We start from the raw sequence: 26,677 nt of genomic DNA, 5'->3' as shown, positions 1-26,677 counted from the left end.
CATTTGTTGCATTCTGTGGGGATAGATCGCGAATTCCTTTGCTCTTCCATTATCGGACGGTGTTTTTAGGTTATTAGAGGAGCGAGAAATCGGTGAAAAGCAGTGTAATATTGATAGGTGATAAAACTGGAAATTTTGCTGATTACCGCAAACGAAAGTGAGTATAATGGGTAGTTCTAAGCGTGGGTTCATTGGGGGTTGTGAAATTGCCCGAAATTGGTAGATTTTCGATGGAAATTTGGGTTGAAAATCTTCGGCTGCAGAGCGTTTCGCTGATTGCAGCGTCAACACTTTCATTCAGTCGATGGCTGCTATCGGGGGGATTTTGGTAAAAAGGTGTGATACCGAAAGAGAGGGATAGAAGACGAAAATGTATCCGCTGCTGCTTGGTTACTCCACCTGCAGAGCTGATTTCGCTTGTTTTTGTCTTTGTTGGAGTTTGCATCGCTTGCTGCGATCAATCTTTTTTTTTCTATTTTGTAATCTCCACGAGAGCGGAAAGAGAAAAACATTGGAAATCATAAATTCCAATTGGATTGTTTATCACATCGAACAATAAACAGAAAAAAAAGCACCAAAAACATAGGCGTGTGGGAGTTTTGCTTGGATGGGGTAGAGGTTGGAAGAATGATTCGCATTATTCTGTCGGTTGCAAGCCAATGCACGTAATGACGAAAATTATTAATGTCGTTAATTCTGTCCATGGAATGCTGCGATCTGTGCGATCGATTGCTTGCCTATTGTTCTCTCGCTTTGGTAGTGGCGCAAAGAGGACTGAGTAGGTATGAGTTGTGCATTTCAGTATGGTGAATAGGATAACGGGATAATATTGGATTTGGAAGTTTGAAGAGTTCATACAAAATATAATAAAAAAAAATTAAAAATCAACTCTCCTGAAGTTGATGTACATTCAAGGCACAATTTTTCATATTTGTAATTTTACTTCACAACTTGATGGTTCTTATAATATCTACATCTAGCGTTCTGAATCATGAGGGCCTAACTGCGATGATCGATTACCTTAATCGATTTTTTATAACTCGGTTGTATTAACATTTCTTGGTGCATTTGCTGTTGCTTTTGCTAGCTAATAGGGGAAATGTTGGCTTCGGCAATACCTTAACCTATTATCGTCAGGGGGTAAACAACGTCCTTGAGAGCTCAATTTTGGCATGTGGATACATTGTGTTTCAGAGCACCTATTGGCCAAATTTAAGTGCTCTAGGACTTTGTTTACACCCTGACGATAATAGGTTAAGGTATTGCAGAAGAAAACATTTCCCCTACAACATTTTTATTATGCTTTTTTTTATAATTCGTTTATTTTTCCAGGCTCATTTGCTGTAGCTTTGCGTAGCCGATATTCATTGTTTAGATAACAAAATTACTTAAAACTAACGTTAGTAAAGCGGGGGCCGATTACTCGCGGCTATCTCGAGGTTAGGGGTAACAAATTGTAACAAATGGATGGCAGGGTAGGGATTGTGAACACAAGGTTTGGAGAGCAATGTGCTCTTGATCTCGAACTAGACGACACTCTGATGAAAAAGACAAACATGGGGGTACACCGATGGGCAACTAACAACTTGGGAGAACACAAGATGACACTAACTTCTAAATCCTCAAATCTATCCGCTTTAAAAACACATAAATTAAATTCAAATAGTCAAGGTCTCGGCTCGCCAAGACATCTCTAACGGGTATCGCGGGTTGTTTTCCTCGGGCCCTGAGGGATGTGGATAACTCAGATCTGGCAACACGGTGTAAGGTACACGACCAAACAACATGCTCGATATCGTGATAACCACTGCCACACGCACATAAATTGCTGCCTGAGAGCCCAATTCGATAGAAGTGCGAGTCTAACGAGCAGTGATTGGACATAAGCCTTGATATAACGAGTATAAAGTCGCGGCTCATGTCCAACCCTTTGAACCATGGTTTGTTCGACACCTGTGGGAGAATAGAATGTAACCATCTTCCCAATTCACCATCATTCCATTTTTGTTGCCAACTGATGAGGACTTGCTGGCGAGCAATGGAGAAAAATTCGTTGAAGGCGATTTGTCGCTCAAAAATATCGCCTTCCATAGCGCCCACCTTAGCCAATGAGTCCGCTTTCTCATTACCCGGAATTGAGCAATGAGATGGGACCCAAGCTAAGGTGATAGTATAGGAGCAGTTAGATAAAGCACTCAGTTTAGTTCGTATTTCAGGCAGGAAATACGAGGAGTGCTTCATCGGCCTCATTGAACGAATAGCCTCCAATGAGCTAAGACTATCCGTAAAAATGAAATAATGGTCAGAAGATAGTGAGGCAATTCGCTCTACTGCGTAAAATATAGCTGCGAGTTCCGCAACGTATACGGAGCATGGTTTCTGCAGTTTATAGGAGGCGCTATGAAATTGATTAAATACACCAAATCCAGTGGAAGCATTTATGGTTGACCCATCTGTGAAAAATCTTTTATCGTTACTTACATGGTGGTACTTGATTGCAAAAATTGAGGGAACAACCATCGACCGATGGTGATCTGGTATTCCATGGATTTCTTGCATCATGGTCAGATCAAAATTTACAGAGGAACTATAGAAGGCTTGAAAGCAATCACGATTGGAGATTAATGAAGAAGGACCAACCTCCAGCGTCATGTACTCATAGTACAAACTCATGAATCTTGTTTGAGGATTTTGGCCGAGCAGCTTCTCAAAGTGTTCTATTACCAAAGGATTCAATACTTCACAACGGATGAGAAACCGGAAAGACAGCTCAGCGAAACGATCTGTCAGTGGGAGAACACCCGCGAGTACTTCGAGGCTCATCGTATGAGTCGAGTGCATGCAGCCTAGCGCAATACGAAGGCAACGGTATTGAATCCGTTGCAGCTTAAAAATGTGTGTTTTTGCTGCGGATTGGAAGCAAAAGCTGCCGTACTATAAAACCGAAAGGATGGTTGTTCGGTACAACCTGATAAGATCTTCCGGGTGTGCTCCCCACCAAGTTCCGGTAATTGTACGAAGAAAATTGATTCTTTGTTGGCATTTTTGTTTCAGATACGCAATATGTTTTCCCCATGTGCATTTGGAATCGAACCAGACACCTAAATACTTGAAAGATATACTTTGAGTGATTGTTCTACCCTTTAGTTGAAGCTGTAACTGTGCAGGATGATGCTTCCTAGAAAAAACAACCAACTCAGTTTTCTCCGGAGAGAATTCGATACCCAGCTTCATAGCCCAAGTAGACAAATTGTCTAAGGTATCTTGCAATGGTCCTTGCAGGTCCGGTGCACTTGGCCCTATAACGGACACAACGCCGTCATCTGCAACACGCAGAAAAATGGATTTTTGTTTCAGGGCCTAATGCATTTTGTTGTTGATTCAAACATATTGTATCACTATGTCAACAAAACATGTTTTTGAATCAACAAAATGGTTTTTAGAATCAACAAACAGATTATTGACTCTACAACCGGTTTGTTGATTCAAAAATATTTTTCTTTGAATTAACCGAATAATATATTTTTGAAACAATATCTAAAATATATTAGGCCCTGAGTCAAAAATATATCCATTTGAACTTAAGGCCATCGTTCGGACATTTTGAGCCGTTTGTCTGTGATTTGGGTGGTTTTCCAGGAAACGTCCCGAAAATCCTGTGAAGGAAAGCGAATATCGGGAAACAAATTCCGTCCGTCCGTAGCCAAGGATTTTGTTTTCCTAGTGGGGTAAAATTTGGGTGGAAAAGTGCATTCAACTTCAAGTGGTGTGCTTTTTCCGGGAAAGTGGCATTTCCACCCAAAGAGAATATGCACGTGAGTGTATATGTGCGCGCAAGGAAATGCAATCTTGCGCCTATGTTTTCCCGGGAATTTCCCAAGAAAGTATACCATATTTTTATACCAGGACATTCTGCAGACTATGCACAACATGATGGTATACATAAACATATGATTTTCGAAAATTTGTAGCATGGTTTTTCAATTTCCAAACCATGCGCCAAACATTCTCGCTGTAAATTCGTCACGGACATAGTAAAGAAGCAATAAGCAATTACGCATTTGTTTTACCACGTTGCCACATTTTCTTGTTCGTAGGTCCACGAGTCCTTTTTCGCTAGTTCGCTCATCATATCAAATTGATCAGGAATTCTTCCGAATGTCAAAAATTATATCGAAGACCTACGACGGATCCGAAATTGAAATTGAGATCTCCATATATTCTTTCATCATATCAAACTGAACAGGAGTTCTTCAAAATCTTATCTTATCTATCGAAGACCTACGACTTATCGGGAATTGAAATCGAATCCTGCATATTCCCTCATCACATCAAATTGATCATTAATTCTTCCGAATAATCAGAAATTATATATAAAACGTATGACTTATCGGAAATTGAAAATGAGTTCTTCATATATTCCACCAACACATCAAATTGATCATAAATCCTTCTGTAGACATTCGGGCAGTTAGAATATATTTCATAATACAAGGATGGTCAAAAATTCTTCCAAACTATCAGAAATTATATGGAAACCCTTCGATTGATTGTAAATTGAAATCAAATTCTCCATTAATTCCTTGATCATATCATATTGGAATTATCAGGAATTATTCCGAATAATAAGAAATTATATCGGAAAATGAAATCGAGATCTCCATATGTTCCCTCATCACATAAAATTGATCAGGATTTCTTCCAAATTATCAGAATTAATATCGAACACGTATGACTTATAGGAAATTGAAATTGAGTTCTCCATATATTCCTTCAACATATCAAATTAATCAGAAATCCTTCTGAAGAACTTCGGGCAGTTCGAATGTATTTCAAAATACAAGGATGATCAGGAATTATTTCGAAATTTCACCGAATTATCAGAAGTTATATGGAAACCCTATGACTGATTGGAAATTGAAATCGATTTCACCATAATGTGTACCCTATGTACCATATCAAAGTGTTCAGAAATTCTTCCGGATTATCAGAAATTATATTGAAGGTCTTCGACTAATAGAACAATTGCAACCAAGTTTCCATATATATCTCAATCAAATCAGGTTGATCAGGAATTCGTTCGAATTATCAGAAATTATAAAAAAAAACTTCCTGATCAGAAGTTAAAATCGAGTTGTCCTTATGCCCTTACCATATTAAATTGATCAGGAATTCTTTCGTGTGACCAAAAATTGTATCGAATACCTACGAATGGTGGGTAATTGAAATCGAGTTTTATCAGGACATCTTCCAAATTATCAGAAATTATATCGAAGACCTACGACTGATCGGAAATTGAAATCGAATGATCCATATACACCCTAGCAAAGTGATAATGAATTCTTCCGAATTATCAGAAATCATATTCAGGGCCTTCGACTTATAGAAGAATTGCCATCGATTTTTCCATATAGGTATATCTTTATCATATCAGGTTGATCGGCTATACTTCCGAATTATCAGAAATTATATCGAACACATACGGCTAATTGGAAATTGAATTTGAGTTCCCCAAATATTCCCTCATCATATCAGATTTATAAGGAATTCTTCCGAATCAGCAGAAATTATAAAAAAGACCAATTACTGATCGGAAATTGAATTCGAGGTCTTTGAATATTTCCTCATCATATCAAAGTGATCAGGAATTCTTCCGGATTATCAGAAATTATATTGAAGGTCTTCGACTAATAGAACAATTGCAACCAAGTTTCCATATATATCTCAATCAAATCAGGTTGATCAGGAATTCTTTCGAATTATCAGAAATTATTTAAAAAAAGACTATTTCTGACCAGATATTGAAATCGAGTTCTCCTTATTCCATGACCATATCAAATTGACAAGGAATTCTTCCGAATTATCATACATTATATCGAAGGCTTACGACTGATCGGAAATCCAAATCGAGTTTTCCATATATTCCTTCATCATATCAAAGTGATCAGGAATTCTTCCGAATTATCATATATTATACCGAAGGCCTTCGATTAAAAGAAGAATTGAAATCGAGCTCTCCATATATATCCTTTTTCCATCAAATTGAATAGAAATTGTCAGTTGGTCAGTAAGAATGTATTTACAAAATGTAATAATGATCAGGAATCATATAGAAGACTTTCAAATAATCAAAAATTTGTTTTAAACCCTTTGAATACTATCCAACAATGTCAGTTTGATAAATAATTCATTCGAATTATCATAAATGATACGAAGACCTACGATCGGAGATTGAAATCGAGCTCTCCATATATTCCCTGGTCATATCAGAGTGATCGGGAGTCCTTCTGATTATCTTTGGTCTGTAAGAATGTATTTTCAAAATTTAGTATTGATCAGGAGCCATGTAGACGATCTTCAAATGATCTTGAAATAAAACCATTTGAATATTCTTACATCATATGAGATTGGTTAGGAATTCTTCCGAATTATAAGAAATTATTTCGAGGACTTCCAACTTATAGAAAAATTTATATTGTGTTCTCCATATATTCGCTTCTCATATCAAGTCATCTTCCGAAGATCTTCGGTCAGTTAGAATGTATTTTCAAAATATAAAGATGGTTAGTCGAAGTCTTTCAAATGATCTTAAATTGAAATTCAATCTTTTGAATATTATCGTCCCATATGAGGTTGATCAGTAATTCCTCCAATTTATCAGAATTTATATCGAAGACTTACGACTTACAGGAAATTGAAATCGATTTTCCATATATTCGCTCATCATATCAAAGTGATCAGTAATTATTATGATGATCGTCGGTCAGATAGAATGTAGCAAAACTTCGAATATTCAAAGGATTTTATTTCAATTTCTGACCGTTTACAGATCTTCGACATGATTCCTGTTCAACGCTATGGTATGAAAATACGTTCTTATTGACTGAAGATCTTCAGAAGAATTGCTGATATATTTGTTATAAAAGGGGCGCTGGTGGTGTAGTGGTAAGCGTGATTCCCAAAAGGCCTGGGTTCAATCCAAGTCGGCACCACCGGGGTTTTCTGAGGAATAAAATTTCTTATCACGCCGTTAAACCGTTGGTCCCCAGTCCATGAGTTGATGGGCTCAGGTGTGGAAACTATCTCCCTGGTGCCGGTAGCATTGGTACTCAGTACGCAAAAGAAAATCGACGGAAACAAACCAAGGATTTTTTTATATGATAAAGAAATATATGGAGAACTCGATTTCAATTTTTTTATAAGTCCAAGGTCTTCGATATAATTTTTGATAGTTCGAAAGTATTCCTAATCAACCTCATATGATGAGAGAATATTCAATGGAATTATTTTTAATGTTTAATCATGTGATTCTTATATTTTGAAATGCATTCTTACTGACCGAAGATCTTCATAAGAATGTTTAATAATTTCGATTTGATAAGGAAATATTATATCAATTTATCAATTTATTTATTTAGTTAGTCGTTAATCAAAAGCGTAGATTACATTATAATATCATTACTTATGATCTATGATTTCGCAGTGCTTGGAATCATTTTTCATTTTTAGCGGTGACATATTTAGGACTATCATTTCACAGTTTTCATTATATATAGATATCATCTGACTTATCGGTCCATATTTCGCTTAGCTAGTGCGGTGGCGATGTACCGCGAACAAATGGCTATTACGCAATTTTCGAAACGGTGCATAAAAATTAAGTCTTGATAATAAATAACCTGAGTCAATGCGTTGCGAAGCTATATTGTTTACGAAAGAGACCAAGAGACGATGCTCTTTCAATACCTGAATGTTGATTAACAAGCAACATGCTTCATAAGATGGGAGAAGAAATGCTGTTCATCCCAATTAACTCATATAATAAAAACTACTTTTGGATTGACTCTATTCGTTCAATTGTGTAATTGTTTTAGTGTGTAAAGTGGAAACCAAAACGCGTTATAAAATAAAATTGCTTTATAAAATAAATATGAATTGCCTGCTCTAAGAATTATTGTGTTATAATGATCCACAATTGCTTATTTAGAATCTAGAAAAACACGTAAATCTTTTATTTTATATATTATTTATTTTATCAAACAAACTTTTACAACACCACGTCTAAAAAAACATGTACTTCATCAGCATGAATAAGCAGTTTGAGCTTTTTCAAAATAAGAGAGATATCGTTAACGTACAAAATGAAAAGAAGAGGTTCGAAGTGCGAGCCCTGAGGAACTCTTGACAGGACTTGAAATGAATTAGATTTTTTTCTCGCAGTATCTTACAATTTTCTGACGGTCCGTTCCCAAGTATCACTTGCAAAATCGTTCTTGACAAATAAAACAAATCCCAGCTGTGAATAAGTTCTATATTAATTGCTTGCAAAACGTCTTGTTTTATACCCGTTGTATTGTTTTTGTGAAGTATTCAACCTTTCTGACATGCTGTTTATCTTGAAGTTATAATTCGGTATTGAATGTCTCAATTATCGGTTTACAACATATTTATAAAAAAACTTGGTGAAAACTTGCTAGCCTTATAAACAACATCTTTTCGTATGTCAGTTTTAGAAACGTGAGCAAATATGAATACATCTTAAATATAACTTATTTAAAATATGAAAGTAATAAGTTATATTTCAGTGGTACACATGACTAGCAAATTTTCATCAAATACCATCAGTTATAAACAGGTAATTAAGAGTTGCAATACCGAATTATAACTTCATTATATGATACAAGTAATGTTCTTGTTTTTCGAATACATTTCATTCATGTTTTATCATCCCAAGTATGGTGTGTAGAAGAGAAACGTAAGATAACTAAAAATAAGTTAACATTCTATTTTTTCCCAAAAAAAAAGATGTTTGCAAAAATTGGGAATTTTATGAAGAATATGGTGTACAATTCTATTAACATATCAAGCTTTTTCTAAAGAGCCCATGAGTTTTTTGAAAGTAGAATGTAAAGATTCTCCAAAAAATTGCATCTGCATTGGGAGTATGAGATCTCATTTTATGCCCTTTTTTCACACAATTAAATACCCCAGAATAATAACTTTTGTTAGTTGATGATGGAAACATAAAAAAAAAATTCATTCGTTGGAAGGATGAAATTTATTTGCAACATGCCCAAATTAGTAGGTTGCGTTTTAATTATAATTAAGTTGCGCTAGCCAATTATATTTACCATAACATATGTGTTTTATATAGACATCACCTCTTGCGCTTTTATCGTGTGACTAGACAAAGTAAAAAATCTTGAAAGCGATTCTGCTGATTTTTACTTGATTTATTTGGTTTAGTCCTAAGAAAACATTTTTTTTTAAATAAACTGCAATGTCTCATTTACACCAATGACTGCGAGCAGAATGCTCTCATTTTCTGAATCAGAAATGAATTAAATCAGCATGCGTTGATTGAAAATGCCATACATATGAATTTTAATTTCAGGAGGAAATTAAGATACTATTTATTTGGCTATTTGGAAGAATATTTCAATAAAAATATTACAATCATAATCTGTGGCAAATATAAAAGTTTCACCTGCTATATTTGTTGTCACCCACACACGCTCAAATTCTTTAGATTAAGATTGGATAATGACTTCCTAATTATTTTTTTTTTATGAACTTGCGATGCACTATTCATGTGATTGAAATTCTTACAATAAACCAAAATTACAATAAAAAGTGTTTCGGAGAAAAAATTTCTGATCAGCCGTAAGGCTTCTATATAATTTCTGATGATTCGAAAGAATTTTATATGATGGGAGAATTTGGAATAATTCCTGATCATTCTTATATGGTGGGATACTATTCAAACGATGTAGATTCAATTTTTGGTCATTTGAAGGTCTCGACATTATTCCTGAGATCCTTATATTTTGAAATACATTCTAACTGAAAAGATCTTCAGATGAATTTATGATGAATTTGACATGATAAGAAAATATACGGAGAACTCGATACCAATTTCTGATTAGCCGTAAAGCTTCCAACTAACTTCTGATAATTCGGAAGAATTTCGAAATATTTCCTGACTATCGTTGTATTTTGAAATACATTCTAACTGCCCGAAGATCTTCAGAAGGATTTCTGATCAATTTGATATGTTGATGGAATATATGGAGAACTCAATTTCAATTTCCCGTCAGTCGTAGGTCTTCGATGTAATTTCTTATAATTCGGGAGAATTCCTGATCAATTGATGTGATGATGGAATATATGGAGAACTCGATTTCAATTTCCAATCAGTGGCAATTTCTGATAATTCGTAAACAATTCTGATCAATATGATATGATGAGGGAATTAATGGAGAATGCGATTTCAATTTCCAATCAGTCGTAGGGATTCCATATAACCTCTGATAATTTGAAAGAATTTCAAAATAATTCCTGACCATCCTTGTATTTTTAAAATCAGTCTAACTTCCCGAATGTCTTCAGAAGGATTTCTGATCAATTTGATATATTGATGGAATCTATGGAGAACTCAATTTCAATTTCCGATTAGTCATACGTGTTAGGTATAATTTCTGATAATTCGAAAGAATTCCTGATCAATTTGATGTGATGAATGTACGGAGAATTGATTTCAAATTCCGATCAGTCGTAGATTTTCGATTTAATTTCTGATAATTCGGAAGAATTCCTGATCACTTTGATATGATGAGGAAATATTCAAAGACCTCGAATTCAATTTCCGATCAGTAATTGGTCTTTTTTTATAATTTCTGCTGATTCGGAAGAATTCCTTATAAATCTGATATGATGAGGGAATATTTGGGGAACTCAATTTTAATTTCCAATTAGCCGTATGTGTTCGATATAATTTCTGATATTTCGGAAGTACAGCCGATCAACCTGATATGATAAAGATATACCTATATGGAAAAATCGATGACAATTCTTCTATAAGTCGAAGGCCCTGAATATGATTTCTGATAATTCGGAAGAATTCATTATCACTTTGCTAGGGTGTATATGGATCATTCGATTTCAATTTCCGATCAGTCGTAGGTCTTCGATATAATTTCTGATAATTACCCACCATTCGTAGGTACGATACAATTTTTGGTCACACGAAAGAATTCCTGATCAATTTAATATGGTAAGGGCATAAGGACAACTCGATTTTAACTTCTGATCAGGAAGTTTTTTTTTTATAATTTCTGATAATTCGAACGAATTCCTGATCAACCTGATTTGATTGAGATATATATGGAAACTTGGTTGCAATTGTTCTATTAGTCGAAGACCTTCAATATAATTTCTGATAATCCGGAAGAATTTCTGAACACTATGATATGGTACATAGGGTACACATTATGGTGAAATCGATTTCAATTTCCAATCAGTCATAGGGTTTCCATATAACTTCTGATAATTCGGTGAAATTTCGAAATAATTCCTGATCATCCTTGTATTTTGAAATACATTCGAACTGCCCGAAGTTCTTCAGAAGGATTTCTGATTAATTTGATATGTTGATGGAATATATGGAGAACTCAATTTCAATTTCCTATTAGTCATACGTGTTCGATATTAATTCTGATAATTTGGAAGAAATCCTGATCAATTTTATGTGATGAGGGAACATATGGAGATCTCGATTTCATTTTCCGATATAATTTCTTATTATTCGGAATAATTCCTGATAATTCCAATATGATATGATCAAGGAATTAATGGAGAATTTGATTTCAATTTACAATCAATCGAAGGGTTTCCATATAATTTCTGATAGTTTGGAAGAATTTTTGACCATCCTTGTATTATGAAATATATTCTAACTGCCCGAATGTCTACAGAAGGATTTATGATCAATTTGATGTGTTGGTGGAATATATGGAGAACTCATTTTCAATTTCCGATAAGTCATACGTTTTATATATAATTTCTGATTATTCGGAAGAATTAATGATCAATTTGATGTGATGAGGGAATATGCAGGATTCGATTTCAATTCCCGATAAGTCGTAGGTCTTCGATAGATAAGATAAGATTTTGAAGAACTCCTGTTCAGTTTGATATGATGAAAGAATATATGGAGATCTCAATTTCAATTTCGGATCCGTCGTAGGTCTTCGATATAATTTTTGACATTCGGAAGAATTCCTGATCAATTTGATATGATGAGCGAACTAGCGAAAAAGGACTCGTGGACCTACGAACAAGAAAATGTGGCAACGTGGTAAAACAAATGCGTAATTGCTTATTGCTTCTTTACTATGTCCGTGACGAATTTACAGCGAGAATGTTTAGCGCATGGTTTGGAAATTGAAAAACCATGCTACAAATTTTCGAAAATCATATGTTTATGTATACCATCATGTTGTGCATAGTCTGCAGAATGTCCTGGTATAAAAATATGGTATACTTTCTTGGGAAATTCCCGGGAAAACATAGGCGCAAGATTGCATTTCCTTGCGCGCACATATACACTCACGTGCATATTCTCTTTGGGTGGAAATGCCACTTTCCCGGAAAAAGCACACCACTTGAAGTTGAATGCACTTTTCCACCCAAATTTTACCCCACTAGGAAAACAAAATCCTTGGCTACGGACGGACGGAATTTGTTTCCCGATATTCGCTTTCCTTCACAGGATTTTCGGGACGTTTCCTGGAAAACCACCCAAATCACAGACAAACGGCTCAAAATGTCCGAACGATGGCCTTAAAAACCATTTCTCTGCGTGAAGCTGCCTTAGCGAGCAATTTTCATCAAGACAACCATCAATGTCTTTTACATAAAAATTATAAAGAAGGGGTCTTAAACATGAGCCCTGGGGGAGACCCATGTAACTAATTCGTGAAGTTGTCGAGTTTCCATGAGAAAAGCTCATATATTTCTCAGACAACAAGTTACTCAAATAGTTGTTCATAATTGGTGAAAGCCCACTATCGTGGATTTTTATTATGCTGTATTGGAAAAAAAATCGGAAATTTGGTTCACTTAACTGTACTGACGCATAAAAGTCCCACTGGGCATAAATATTGCATAGAACATGGGACAGTTATGCGTATAACGGCAGTTTAGTAATGTGAAAAGAAGATCGATGAAGAGAATCGATCATCGCAGTTAGGCCCTTATGATTCTGAACGCTAAAGATGATCTTTTCTAAAGGTATTTTCCTAATAGAGAGAGAGAGGAGACAATCCCCCCTATTCTGCGAGTCACGTGAGTCTCTCTCACCATTGATGTGACAATAAATTGTCGCCTCGTGTGAGACGACTCTTCATTTTATTTGCACAGAAAGTAACCACACACTAGGGGGCGACCCCGGCGTAGTGGTTAACATCCATACCTCTCACGCCAAAGTCACGAGTTCAAATCACACCCCCGGAGAAGTCACGAATGACCCAAGAGTGTTAAAGTGACTATAATAATAAAATAAAGGGTGATACGGTCAAAATTTGGTCAATATCAACTTGACGTATTTCTTTCAATTTTGCATTTAAAAAACCTGAACACCCCTCATTTTGAAGGTGTGTGTGTGTAGAATGTTGCTCCTATTTTGATTTTGGAATTCACTCTTCAGTTGTCAAAATGCCGTCCAAGCAAGAAGAGCAGCGTATCAAAATTTTGCTCGCGCATCGCGAAAATCCGAGCTACTCGCACGCAAAGTTGGCAAAATCGCTAAAAGTTGCCAAATCAACCGTTACAAATGTAATTAAAGTGTTTGGGGAACGTTTGTCGACAGCCAGGAAGTCTGGATCGGGGGGAAATCGAAAACCGGAAGCCGCTGAGACGACAAAGAGAGTTGCCGGTAGTTTCAAGCGAAACCCTAACCTCTCTCTCCGAGATGCCGCAAATAAGCTGGGTGTATCGTCTACAACCGTGCATCGAGCCAAAAAACGAGCCGGACTATCGACTTACAAGAAGGTAGTGACTCCAAATCGCGATGATAAACAAAATACGACGGCCAAAGCGCGATCCCGGAGGCTGTACACGACGATGCTGACGAAGTTTGACTGCGTGGTAATGGACGACGAAACCTACGTCAAAGCCGACTACAAGCAGCTTCCGGGACAGGAGTTTTATACGGCAAAAGGAAGGGGAAAGGTAGCAGATGTTTTCAAGCACATGAAACTGTCAAAGTTCGCAAAGAAATATCTGGTTTGGCAAGCCATCTGTACCTGTGGCTTGAAAAGCAGCATTTTCATAGCTTCCGGGACTGTCAACCAAGAAATTTACGTGAAAGAGTGTTTGAATAAACGTCTGCTGCCTTTCCGGAAGAAACACGGTTGTTCCGTACTGTTTTGGCCGGATTTGGCATCTTGCCATTACGGTAAAAAGGCCATGGAGTGGTACGCCGCCAACAACGTGCAGGTGGTTCCCAAGGACAAGAACCCTCCCAACACGCCAGAGCTCCGCCCAATTGAGAAATACTGGGCTATTGTCAAGCGGAACCTAAAGAAGACCAAAAAAACTGCTAAGGGCGAGCAGCAGTTCAAGGCAAACTGGCTTTCTGCGGCGAAGAAGGTGGACAAGGTGGCTGTACAAAATCTGATGGCAGGGGTCAAGCGTAAGGCCCGGCAATTCGGATTTGGAAAAGCGGAAGCCTAACTGAATATTTTTCCTGAATTTTATACTAATTGAACTTGAAAAAGAAATTTAATTTGATTTTTTAAATAAACGATTTCACCGATTTACACGCGTTTTCCCTTGACCAAATTTTGACCGTATCACCCTTTATGACACCACACCGAACGCCGTTACCCCGAAATTAAGACAAATGGAAGAACAGCATGTTATCAAAAAAGGGTAAATTTTTGAGAAGAATACAAATAATAAAAAGTAAATAAATAGTAAATAGTAAATCATTTAAATTTGTCGAACCTCTTAACGGAATCCCTTTATGAAGAGCTTTGAGTGGGTTGGTTTACTGCCTTTAAATTCCGTTATAATTGCTTATCTTTTGAAAGATACGCGTATTTCGTCTACTACTTGCAGACTTCATCAGTGCCAAATACCAAGTGGTGTTGAGTACTTGGCACTGATGAAGTCTGAAGTAGTGGGGGTAGTGTCATATAATGACAGAGAGTCACGTGAATCGCCGAATAAGGGGGGATAGGGGGACTTTTATGAACCAATTTTCTGTCAAAAGTGAACCAGCGACTGATTGGTCGGGCGAACGTATATAAACGCGAGAATTTTTACAACAGGGAATCTATTTTCTTGTATTTTGACAGTCGACTGCGTCGCTCAAAATGAAATAGTTTTTGCACGGTCGTTTCTGCGAGAGAAGAAGAAAACGTCACAGACAAAAAGAAGCCAGTTGTCTTCTCTTTCTCTTAGGTCTTTTCTGCATTGATCTTTTGTCTTCGATCGATTATCTCTTTCGTTAGTTAATAACTCTGCTTTAAAAACTTACCATGTTGTGTTTGACGATTTGGTGGCTAGATATCCGATTGAAAAAGATAATCCACGCATCTTTTTTTTTTTATTCTCTTATTTTAGATCGAATAGGGTTAATAAATTTTCTTTCATCAAACTATGTGTTGAAAATAGCACGAAATGTGTTACAAACATTCATCTTGAATATCGGGTTAATGGGCTGGTCGACGTGAGATGTATTTTTAAAAGACCATGAAACATTACCTCATGAGAGTATATGGCTAACATAGCATACAACAGCACCTATACATTACAAAATTAACAAAATTATTTTTTTTTACATTTTCAGAAACATTAATAGTGTACTTGGAAACAATTCCTTTTAGTTAAGGAAAATGTTTTATTAGTCTCATTTATAAAACGAACGACAAATTTGGTAAGTAAACCCTCCGACTTCTAAAGTGTCACTATAGTGTGTAAAAAGCTCTTTGTTCAACTCTTCAATAATACATATACGATAGACGTATAAATTCGTATCGAATCGTTATAGTATAAGCTTCATAAAATATAAAATCTGAGATAACTGTTCCTGAGTATAAATTGTTCAAAATAATAGCAGTTTTTTATTTGAAAATTTACATGCTGCAAATATTTTAAACATTTTTAACTATTATTTACATTTGTAAATTGGGCCGGGTCGGTATTAGTCTAGCCGGAAACATCACACCAACCAGCTGCAGCTTACCGCCGTAATGTTCTGTCTTCTCTGCTGAAGCTGCTGCCATCTCCATCGCTGCTACAACGCTCTCCAACCGACGGATCCTGGTCCTCACGGATTCGCACAGCGTCATACAAGCCCTAGCCCTGACATCCGAGGTCCCGACTCATCCCTGGGTACAGGCGACGATGAAGTCCGCGCCATCAAACACGGTATTCTGCTGGGTTCCGGGGTACTGCGCAATACCAGGCAACTCTGAAGCTGCCTTCCTGGCTGGGGCAGGACCATCTGCCCCTCGCTATACTAACGAAGTACCGTTACACGATGTCAACTGCTGGATCGTGAGCAAAGTACGGGAAGCTTGGGACGCAGAGTGGGCTCAGACGGATCAAAGGGACGACGAAGAAATTGACAGAACAGTTGAACCAGCGGAATCAGAAGATAGCGTCGCGTTTGAGGACCGGTCACACCAAGATCTCGCACAATTTCGGTGGAACGCCGTTCCTCAGGACTTGCGTCGGTTGTAGAACTCCAGCCTCAATCGAGCACATTCTATGCGTGTATGCCCTCAGTATCAGAACCTGCGGGAATTCCACGGGCTTCCAAATAGCATACGCGACATGCTGGGTGATGATCCCTCCACACTGGCAGCAGTAAAGAGTTTTTTTTAAAGGATGCTGCATTGTATTTTAAAGTAAAGAAAAAGAAAGCGCAAAAAAAATAATAAAAACTCGCTTCATTAGATGGATCTTATGGAAATCATATGCTATTTTTACCTGAGTGTGACAGATACGTATTTCGACTACAATGTGCAGTCTTCATCAGTGTCATTCCCACTAAAGAACTTATCAAAACCTTACCCCCTCATCCCCTAGGTAAAAATTTCAAGATCACAGGTATAAAAATGATTAATAAATACCAAATAAAAACCAAAGATTTAAGTAAACTAAAGGAGAAAAATCGCTAAAAATCTCTAATAAGGAAAATAACCTGTGTTTTCTTCAAAATAGTATTCTTAACTACGGTCCTTGTTTCAGTGAAGAAGAAGTCATGAATAACAATATACGGACCTATAATAGTATACATACAAATTCACAGCTCTAAGCGAATGAAGTTGATCGACGATTGCGGTTTGGCCCTTTGCTTCTGAACGATGAAAATGTTTTCCCTCTTTTTGCAGCATTGTGAAAACTTGGATAATCCTTGACCACGTGTGGCATCATCGTCATGAAGTCAAACGGTCGCTTCCAGTCCGCAAAGAATCTTCAACCGGCTCGATCGCTGCGTACTCCAGTCCAAAACCGCCACGGTCCGGGCAACTATGGTCTACCAGTGGAACCGACAAACGCGTATCAGCAGCAAAGCACCTATCAACCAGGTTTTAATGGTAACGGTGGGGGAGGTGTTTACGGCACCAATAATGGCTATCGGTCACCGCCATCGGCATCAGTGACAAATGGTTTCAGAGGACACAATAACCACAACAACAACATCGGTAATGGCTTCCCGGCAGCGAAGGGTGGTCAAGGTCATCGTCGCCACGATGTACTCCGCTCACCCAATACCAGCTTCGGAAGCAATGTTAGCTTGGCCAGTAGCGGCAGCGTTAAGGAAATTCCGACTATTGTCACGTTCAGCTCTATCTCGTTGCAAGTTGGATCCATTCACGAGATTTACGTTTCGTTTGTCGAAAATGGACCAAAGCTATTCACGGTTCAACTGAAGGCCAAGGAGAACTCGCTCACTAAGATGATGGGAGCGCTGGAACGGATCTCGTTACGAAATCTCATTCATAAGCCTACGCTGGGAATGGCATGCATTGCTCGGTACTCCGAGGATAATGTGCTGTACAGAGCTTTAATCATGAGAATTAATGTAGACTCTTGTCTGGTGTCGTACGTAGACTTTGGTAATTCGGAAATAGTTGAGTTCAAGAATCTGTACGAAATTCCCCAAGAGTTCCTTAAGAACAAGGTATTCTCGATGAGATTTACGCTGTCGAATGTAAAAACCCTGGAAGATACCAATGCAGATATTGCAGGATTATTTTCCTCTTTGGTGGTCAATAAGGTGCTTAGCATGAAGGTGATGCCGCTTGAGGGACCAGCTTTCGTACAGTATTGCGAGCTATACGAAAACAATGAGAACATATTTGAAAAATTGCTCAACCTCTGCAAGTCTAAACCGCTCAAGTATCCGGCCGCTATCACATTGAATCGTGGCAGTAACTGCATGATTATCATTCGATACATTGAGTCATGCCGGCAGTTCTATGTACAACCGTTGGAAAATGTCGAATGTTTCGACAAATTGATGGACCAGTTGGCGGACTTTTGCCGCAAAAGCTCGACATTCAATGTGATGAATATTGGAGATACATGTGCTGCCTGTCTGAGCGATGACGAGTGCTACAGAGCAGAGGTTGTAAGCGTTGCGGGCAGTAAGGTCAAAGTTCGTCTTGTTGATTACGGAAATACCATCATAATTGAGAAGAGCCAGGTTAAGCGTCTGACGCCGAAATTCGTCGAGCAGCAACCGCAGGTCGTTAAGTGTTGCTTGGAAGGATTTCAGGTACGGCTTTATCTTACAGATATGGTTGTCAATGCTCAGTTATCTACTATTCATTTTACAGGAAATAAACGACGACAATCTATCGACTGCTCAACTGGAAATGTTGGGTGAGAATGAAATTGGTGAGAGGAAACAATTCAGACTGATCGTCTCCGATGTTGTCAATGGAATTGCGATCGTTAATCTGGTGGATGAAGCCAGTATTCCCGCTCTGAACATTTCCAAACGACTGCTGAAGCTGAACAATCCGGCAAAGTTCATGAAAGAGCAGATGCAGCAACAGCAGAAGCAACAAACCGCCAGCAAACCTCCATCAGTCTTCCATTCATCTCCCCCATCGGTGGCACACCAAGCACCGTTGTTGCCGACCTATCAGGCCCCACCGGTAGCTATTCATCCACTGAATCCATTCCACTCGTCATCGACCATATCGGAAGTTCCGAATCTGTCGCAAACAACTCCACCGAGAATGGCAGAAAGCGAAGTCATTGATCTGACCACTGACGAATGGCCAGGAGCCAATGTTCAACCACTTGGGCATCACAGTTCTGGCTATGAGGAGCAACATTATCTTAACAGTGGAAGTAATAGCAATGGAAGCAACCGCGCCGGAGTGGCATCAAGTAATCGCAGCGGACGCGACAGTATGAACACTAGCCGTGATGCCAGCCAGAGTAGCAGTGGTTTTGGCGGTACCAAAACGGATCGCTTTAAACGACCGGACATTCCGCGTTTCAGTAACAGGTTGGTTTGATTATTTTTTTAATGAGTTGATTAGAGATTTATTTTTTTCATTTGGATCTGTTTTAGAAATCAAACGCCGTACTTCATCGAGCATGACGATCGATGTGATAATCAAAATAACTACGATCAGCTGGAGAAAGGCCGCAGTCGAGATAAGCCCGTTGCGGTGCAACGCAATAACCGTCACAGCGGAAGTGCAAGCGGAAGCGAGTCTGGATTTAAACATCAATCTGGAGACAGGTATGTTGCTGTTTCACGATGGACCTTTCTTGGCATTTCCCACCAAACTGGACAAATAAACGCGTTTTCAGTTATTAAAAAGTGTGATAAAAGTTTTACTACTTTTATCACACTTTTTGAATTTTTGCAAAAAAAATTGCAACCGTATGATCCAAATTAATTAATTCCTTTTTATTCACAGAGCTAACTACTCTCAGGACAATTGGAAGTCATCTACTGTTAGCATAGAGTCCACCGAGGATTACGTAGCGTACGACTTCGCCTTTACCGAGCAGGTGATTCCCATGAATACGAAAGTCGACATCAAGCTAAGCTGGTGGACTTCGCCGGAGGAGTTCTACGTTCGCATGAAGGATGAAGAGAGCAAATTCGAGGACATGATGAAACAGATTGAAAAATTCTACCGAAACAAACCGGCTCTGAGCGAGGTTCCCCCTGTTGGCTCAACGGTGATTGCCCGCTATCAAAAGCACAACACATTCTACCGAGCGAAGATACTTAAGTATAACGAATCGCTCGGCAAGATCAAAGTGGAGTTGGTTGATTGTGGCAACCGAGCAGTCGTGACGAATTCTGACCTGTGGAAACTGGAGCGCCGGTTCGTGAAACTGCCTAAGCTAGCCATTCAGTGTACGTTGGATAACATTAAAATCAACTGTGACGTCAAGGAGCTAGTGAACAAGATCAACAAGTACATCAGCAACGATCAACCGGTCCAGAGCGTTTTCTTAGACAAGAGCGAGGATAAGTATCTGTGCGATGTGGAAACGCAAGGAGTAGATCTCAAGATGGCACTTTTGAAGGACAATTTGATTGCGCAGATTTTAACTGGTGTGTTTTGTATAGTTTTATTTAAAAAATTAATCATAACCTTTTTTTTCTACCTTTTGCATTTTAGACATTGATCTCAACCGACTGAAGGGCCAAACTCTCAAGCTGAAGTTGGTGGAGATGAAAAGTCTGGACCAATTCCGAGTAAAGATCCTCGGTCACGATGCAATTCTCAATTGTCGCAACGTAGAGTCCGCAGGGTACCAACAATCGTTGGCGGATGAAATTCAGTCCAAATGGTTGGATCAGTACTGCTTTGGTCAGATCGAAGATGTATCAAATGACGAGAGGTTTGTTCAAGACTTACGATTTTTTTGTTTTGATTCACCCATCGACTATCGCCCTTTTTCTTTCAGATTGATACTGACGCTGCTGATTCCACCTTTCTCCAGCCAGGCGCAACCGACGATCGTTGACATGCCGATTCTACAAAGCAAGTTCATCGTTATGGTCACGTACGTACACGAGGTGAACTGCGTCTGCGTTCAGAACACCAAATGGGCTGACGAAATCGGAATGCTTCTGGACGATATGTACGATTACTACGAAAAAAGTGGCGAAGTGATCACCAATCTCCAGATGAACGAGCTATGCGCATCCAAATCAAAAGATGGGAATTGGTACCGGTCGAAAATTATCTGTCTGCAAGAAATCGATAACATTGAGGTGCTTTTCGTTGACTACGGTAATCAGGAGCGGGTCAAACATGAAGATCTGAAGGTGTTGGAACCGCAGTTCCACGAGTATAGTGCCTTTGCCCACAAGGTGTATCTACCGATGACTTGCCTAAACGAAGGGGAGGAAGATAAGCTCAAGGTGGAAATCTCCAAACTATCCGGAGAGTATGAGATGGAGCTGAAAGTGCTGGACTATAGGAACGGTATCTGGATCGTTGATATCACGTCCAACGACTACAGCATCGTGCAGGCGCTGAAGGACAAGCAACTTGCGAAGGACTTGGATCACGAAGAGATCGTGAATAGGAAGACAACTGTGATTGACAGTACGGAGATTACCTCGTCAGGTGGCCAACCGGAGGCAGGAGAGGAGGAACAAATAAACCAAAAATTACAGGCTTCCATAAGCCACGTGGACAATCCGAATCAGTTGTTCTTACAAATGAATTCCGATTTGGAAGATTTACATCAGCTGCAGGAAAATTTGCAGATCATTGCACAGGCCTTACCATCGCTGAAGGATTTCTCAGTGGACCGTTACTGTATCGCTCCATACTCAGCGGATGATTTGTGGTACCGTGCCAAGATCATCGACAGTCACGATGATTTGATTATCCAGTTAATCGACTATGGCACTAGTGATGTGATAACTAGTAATAAGAAACACGAACTGAAGGACGTTAACGAAAGTTTGATGAAGTTTAAGATTTTTGCGAAGCAGTGTTCTCTGTTGGTTGGGCCAGCTATGGGAAAGAGCTGGAGCGAAGAGGCTACCATGATTCTGCGAGAACTGAACGAGGTGGACGTCCAATTCCTAGTGGAATGTGAAGGATTGAATTACATCGAATTGAAAAGTGGAGACCGTGATTTGGCAGAGGAACTTATCGCGAAAAAACTTGCTGAAACGATGGAATACGTTCCATCGGGACAACTTTGTTTTACGAGTCACACTGAATCGATTCGGGAATTTTATTTACAACTAGAGCGGGACATACTCCAGCTGGATTCTCTCGTAGATTATATGGCGAAGTTTGAAGAATTCCCGTGTGTACCACAACCCACTGTTGGCTCGATCTACGCAGCAGAGTTCCCGGATGACGGTCTATGGTACCGTGCTCAGATCTTGAGCATTCTCGGAGATCAAAGCTTTGAAGTCTTCTTCCTTGATTACGGAAACACGTCGGTGGTTACTAACGTGCGAGCACTGGAAAAATCCGTCGCTGAATTACCGCTACTTTGCACCAAATGTATTCTAAGACTTCCCGACGGTGTCAAGATGTGGTCGGACGAGGCTGAAACGAAGTTCAAGGAAATTGCTGACATGGGAAAAACGGTGTTCACGGTTCAGCTTCATAGTCCCGGACTAGCTGCAACCGTTGATCTCTTCCTCGATGGAAATAACATCAACGAGCAGTTACTCGATCTTTGCGAAAAGGGCTCAGTCAGTGTGATGAACTCGAGTTTCTATCTGAACGAAGAGAAAACTCTTGATAACAGTTTTCCATCGGAGGGATTCGTTATCGTCAGCCACGTCAATTCGCCGGCTGATTTCTACATTCAATTCAAGGACTCGTTCAACGCTCTCAAAAACATGGAGGAACTTCTAATGATCACAGCAGCACAGAGTGATCGGATGGTTCATGAAGACGTTGTCGAAGGAATGTTCTGTGTGGCTTATTCCAAGGCCTACGATAAGTACCACCGGGCTCAGATAGTTTCAATCGGCAGTCACCAGTACAAGGTGCTTCTAGTCGACCACGGCTCCACCACATTTGCCACTGAGCTTCGGAAAATGCCCGTAGAAATCAAGCAGATTTCCGTACTGGCTAAGAGATGTTGTCTCGAAACCTATTCCCTCGATTCTAGTACGCTGGAAGTGGCGAAGCAACGGTTCGTAGAACTGATCAAATTGGCCAGTTCGTTTTCGTTCGAAATTGTCCGAAACGACATCGAACCGAACATCGTTCGTCTCTTCACCGAAGACGGACGCAATGTGGAGGATTTGCTCGAATGCGAAGATGAGGAACAAACTCTCAAAGCCCCGACGGCATCGAAAATTCTGCCTCCTCCCACACCGGCCGATCTGACTAAAACGTTGCACCGCGCGAAACCGAAGCAGGCCTTCTTCCGCGAGAAAAGTGATCTAGACTTTAACGTACTAAGTTGAAACGACAAATGAGACGAACCAAAATTTAAAACGAGATTGTTGATATCAAACGAAAATTATCCAAAAAAGAAGTTAATAATTCGAATTTTTAGGCTGTAAGGAACGACCGTCAGGAAACCCTGAACTTATTATTTAGTGAATGGATCCCTCATAAGCGATTGAATTGTTCTTTTAGTTGTTTTTCTTCTTCTTCTTTTTAAATGACGTTCAATTGCACATTGTTACTCATTTATTTATTCACCTGCACTCGAAGTTGTTACATTTTTAATTGGAAATTATTACCACGATAAACAGTCAAAATCAATAAACGTCCAAAGGAGGAACAAAATGTTTCCTTAAGGCCTAAATAACACGGCAGAGGCCTTATTTATACTCTTAAAACACCTGTTAACCGAACTGATCTTATGATTTCTAGCTAGTATGTAACGTAAAATGCCTTTTAGAATTAGAAAGCAAGCAGACATACGATTCCTTCAACCAGTTTATAAAGTAGTATTATAAACAAAAAGAAAATCACAAATCAGTGCGTAACATTTCAAAAAGGCATGGCCTTTGTGGATTTCCTTTTCGTCCTTTTTAAATGGTACGCAACATTTCGACGCGTAGGGGTGTACTGGAGGTGAAAATGAACAATTATTGACGTTCTTTTGAACTGAAACATTTTAGTTATTCTGAAGAATTCTGTCAACGCTGCTATAAAAAGAAAGTGTTTATTTTACCTCTAGTGCCCCTCCTCACTTGTATTCTACGTAAAGCAATAAGAAAAAGAAACATCGTTGTGTCACAGTAACACCACACAAATAGAACAAAAAAAAATTACATGCAATGCATATACGAAATGCCTTAACTGAATATTTATTATATTTAATAAAAATAAAAATGAAATTATACTACATTTTTTGTAAACTAAAGGTCTGGGTGAATTGACTTTGAAAGATTATCCGCACTGCCGGTGGACGCATATTAATTTGTCCCATGTTCTACACGGAAAAAAAGTTTTCATGTAGTTTGCATTGGGAATGCACATAATCCCTTCTATTCTGCGAATCACGTGACTCTCTCTCACCGCCCACCGGTGAGTTAACAATTGTCACCTCGTGTGAGGTGACTCTCCATTTGATTTGCACGGAGAGTCCCCTCACCGGTGACTCGCAGAATAAGGGGGAATATTTTTCCATTAACAAAACTAATGAAATCTATCTGAATTTCTCATAGCATTCATGTGATCACATGAGTTATATGAGGAGGTTGGAAGGAAAGGGGTGTAAATGACTTTGATCGACTTTCTCTTTATAAATAGATTTTGCGCTATTTCTGCCACATAGTTTGATAAAGGAAGTTCTCATCTAGCTCTCATCTCACCAAAATGGCACACGAATCAAGGAATGTGTTTGCAGCTGAATTTCCGTCTTTCTCAAGCAACACGTCGATAGCCTATGGGGCTCCTCTCTGCCATCTGTTCGAAATGTCCCTTGTTTCCTTCCTGTTGGAAATCAGCTGAGATGTTTCCAGTGCATAAGAAGGGATGCAAAAGTAACATCGACAACTATCGCGGCATCACACCATTGTGTGCCATACCTAAACTAGAAATACTCAGAGGGAGAGATAGGCGGAGAAAACAAAATACAATTCGGCAAAAATTGTTCCTAAATTATATTGCAACCCTTGCTAGAAGCTAGCATTTCAAATTACTTTTATTTTTGATTCGATTTACGTGCAAAATAATAATTGATTGCATCGCAATATTTTGCACATTTCTTGGTGCTATTCATTAACCCACGAAGATCAATTAATCAATAGAGTTAGAATATTGTTTTTGGTTCCAAAAACTAGTTGAATTTGAGAAGCACTCAAAACATGAAGGTGATTGAATTTCTGTTCGATTGCAATACTCTCAAATATATTCTAGTAAGAATAAGAAATCCTCGGAAAAAAATCATATTGGAATGTTCAATTGGCTCAGATTTTGACATACTCTCCGCCCATCTCTCCCCCTGAGTATTTCTAATCTAAACTGTTCGAGTTGGGGGCTGTTCATAAACTACGTTGACAGTTTTTTTGGATTCTTGACCCCCCCCCCCCCCTGCGTAGACAATTCGACAGTGAGCATGCATAAGGGCGAATACGCGATGATCGATTCTCTTCATCGATTTTCTCTTTGCATTGCTACAGCTAAGGGAAACAAGTTTCTAGAATTTGTTCAATGCAGAGTAGTAACAGGTTGTATTGGTTATCAAAACCAACAGCAAACGCACCGAGAAACGTTAAATCTAGCGAGTTATTAACAAAAAAGAAAATCGACGAAGAGAAACGATCATCGCGTATAGGCCCTTATGCATGCTCACTGTCGAATTGTCCATACAACAAAAAATATATGGGCTGTGGATAATTTCCAACCCCCCCCTAAACTGTCTACGTAGTTTATGGACAGCCCCTTGGTCGTTATGGAACCATTAGTCTCTCACTTCAAGCAGCACTTGTGCGAAAACCAGCATGGTTTCATGGCAGGGCGGTCGACTACTTCCAACCTTATGTGTCTCACCTCGTACATTACGGAGAGTATGACAGACCATATGCAAACAGATGTCATCTACACTGACCTATCAGCCGCCTTCGACAAGTTGAACCATCCCTTAGGGATCGCCAAACTGGATAGGCTCGGTATAAACGGCAGCCTCCTACGATGGTTCGCATCCTATCTATCTGATCGTCAGTTGGAAGTTGCAATCGACGACTGCCGATCTCCTTTGGTCCCTGCCACTTCGGGTATTCCGCAAGGTAGCCACCACGGCCCGTTGATATTTCTTGTGTATTTCAACGACGTCAATTTCGTCCTTGACGGTCCACGACTGTCGTTCGCAGACGACATGAAAATCTATCTCCGAATCCAAGCCATCGCTGACTGCCACCTTCTCCAACTCCAACTCAACGCTTTTGCTAATTGGTGCCAACTGAACCGCATGGTTGTAAATCCAACAAAATGTTCAGTAATCACGTTCTCACGGAAGAAACATCCAATTACATTCAGTTATATCCTAAAAGGCGTTGACGTACATCGTGTTAATCACATTAAGGATCTGGGAGTCATCTTAAATTGTCAACTCACATACAGCCAGAACGCTCGGCTTCATTTTCAGGATAGCTAAAAGTTTCACGGACATCTACTGTTTGAAGTCGCTTTACTGCTCCCTCGTCCGGTCGGTGTTAGAATACTGCCGTCCTGTATGGAATCTCAATTACCAAAACATTGTACAAAGAGTAGAGTCTATTCAACGACGATTCATCTGGTTTGCCCTTCGACGATTGCCTTGGAGGGATCCTCATCGCCTTCCAAGCTACGAAAGTCGGTGCCTGTTAATTCACCTGGATCCTTTGTGGAGTCGAAGAGATACGACAAGTCGACAAGGGCTCTGTTTGTGGCAGACATTCTACAGGGCAGAATCG

General features: G+C 39.1%; 1 protein-coding gene across 1 annotated transcript; it reads left to right on the top strand.

Moving 5' to 3' along the window:
* tud (tudor) lies at positions 1 to 24,116 on the top strand. Its single transcript, XM_065237956.1, has 8 exons — positions 1 to 157; positions 15,635 to 15,721; positions 17,184 to 18,574; positions 18,636 to 19,318; positions 19,385 to 19,558; positions 19,740 to 20,389; positions 20,457 to 20,679; positions 20,746 to 24,116. Exons 3-8 carry the CDS (start codon positions 17,231 to 17,233, stop codon positions 23,231 to 23,233), a joined length of 5,562 nt encoding a protein of 1,853 aa, XP_065094028.1. The 5' UTR covers positions 1 to 157; positions 15,635 to 15,721; positions 17,184 to 17,230; the 3' UTR covers positions 23,234 to 24,116.
* The last annotated feature ends 2,561 nt before the right edge of the window (positions 24,117 to 26,677 follow it).

This window comes from Ochlerotatus camptorhynchus, unplaced genomic scaffold (genome assembly GCF_037179485.1).
Source record: "Ochlerotatus camptorhynchus isolate MF236.1 unplaced genomic scaffold, CSIRO-AGI_Acam_v1.1 ptg000667l, whole genome shotgun sequence".
Classification (NCBI taxonomy): Eukaryota; Metazoa; Arthropoda; class Insecta; order Diptera; family Culicidae; genus Ochlerotatus; species Ochlerotatus camptorhynchus.
This window is presented reverse-complemented; position numbering and strand designations above follow the sequence as displayed.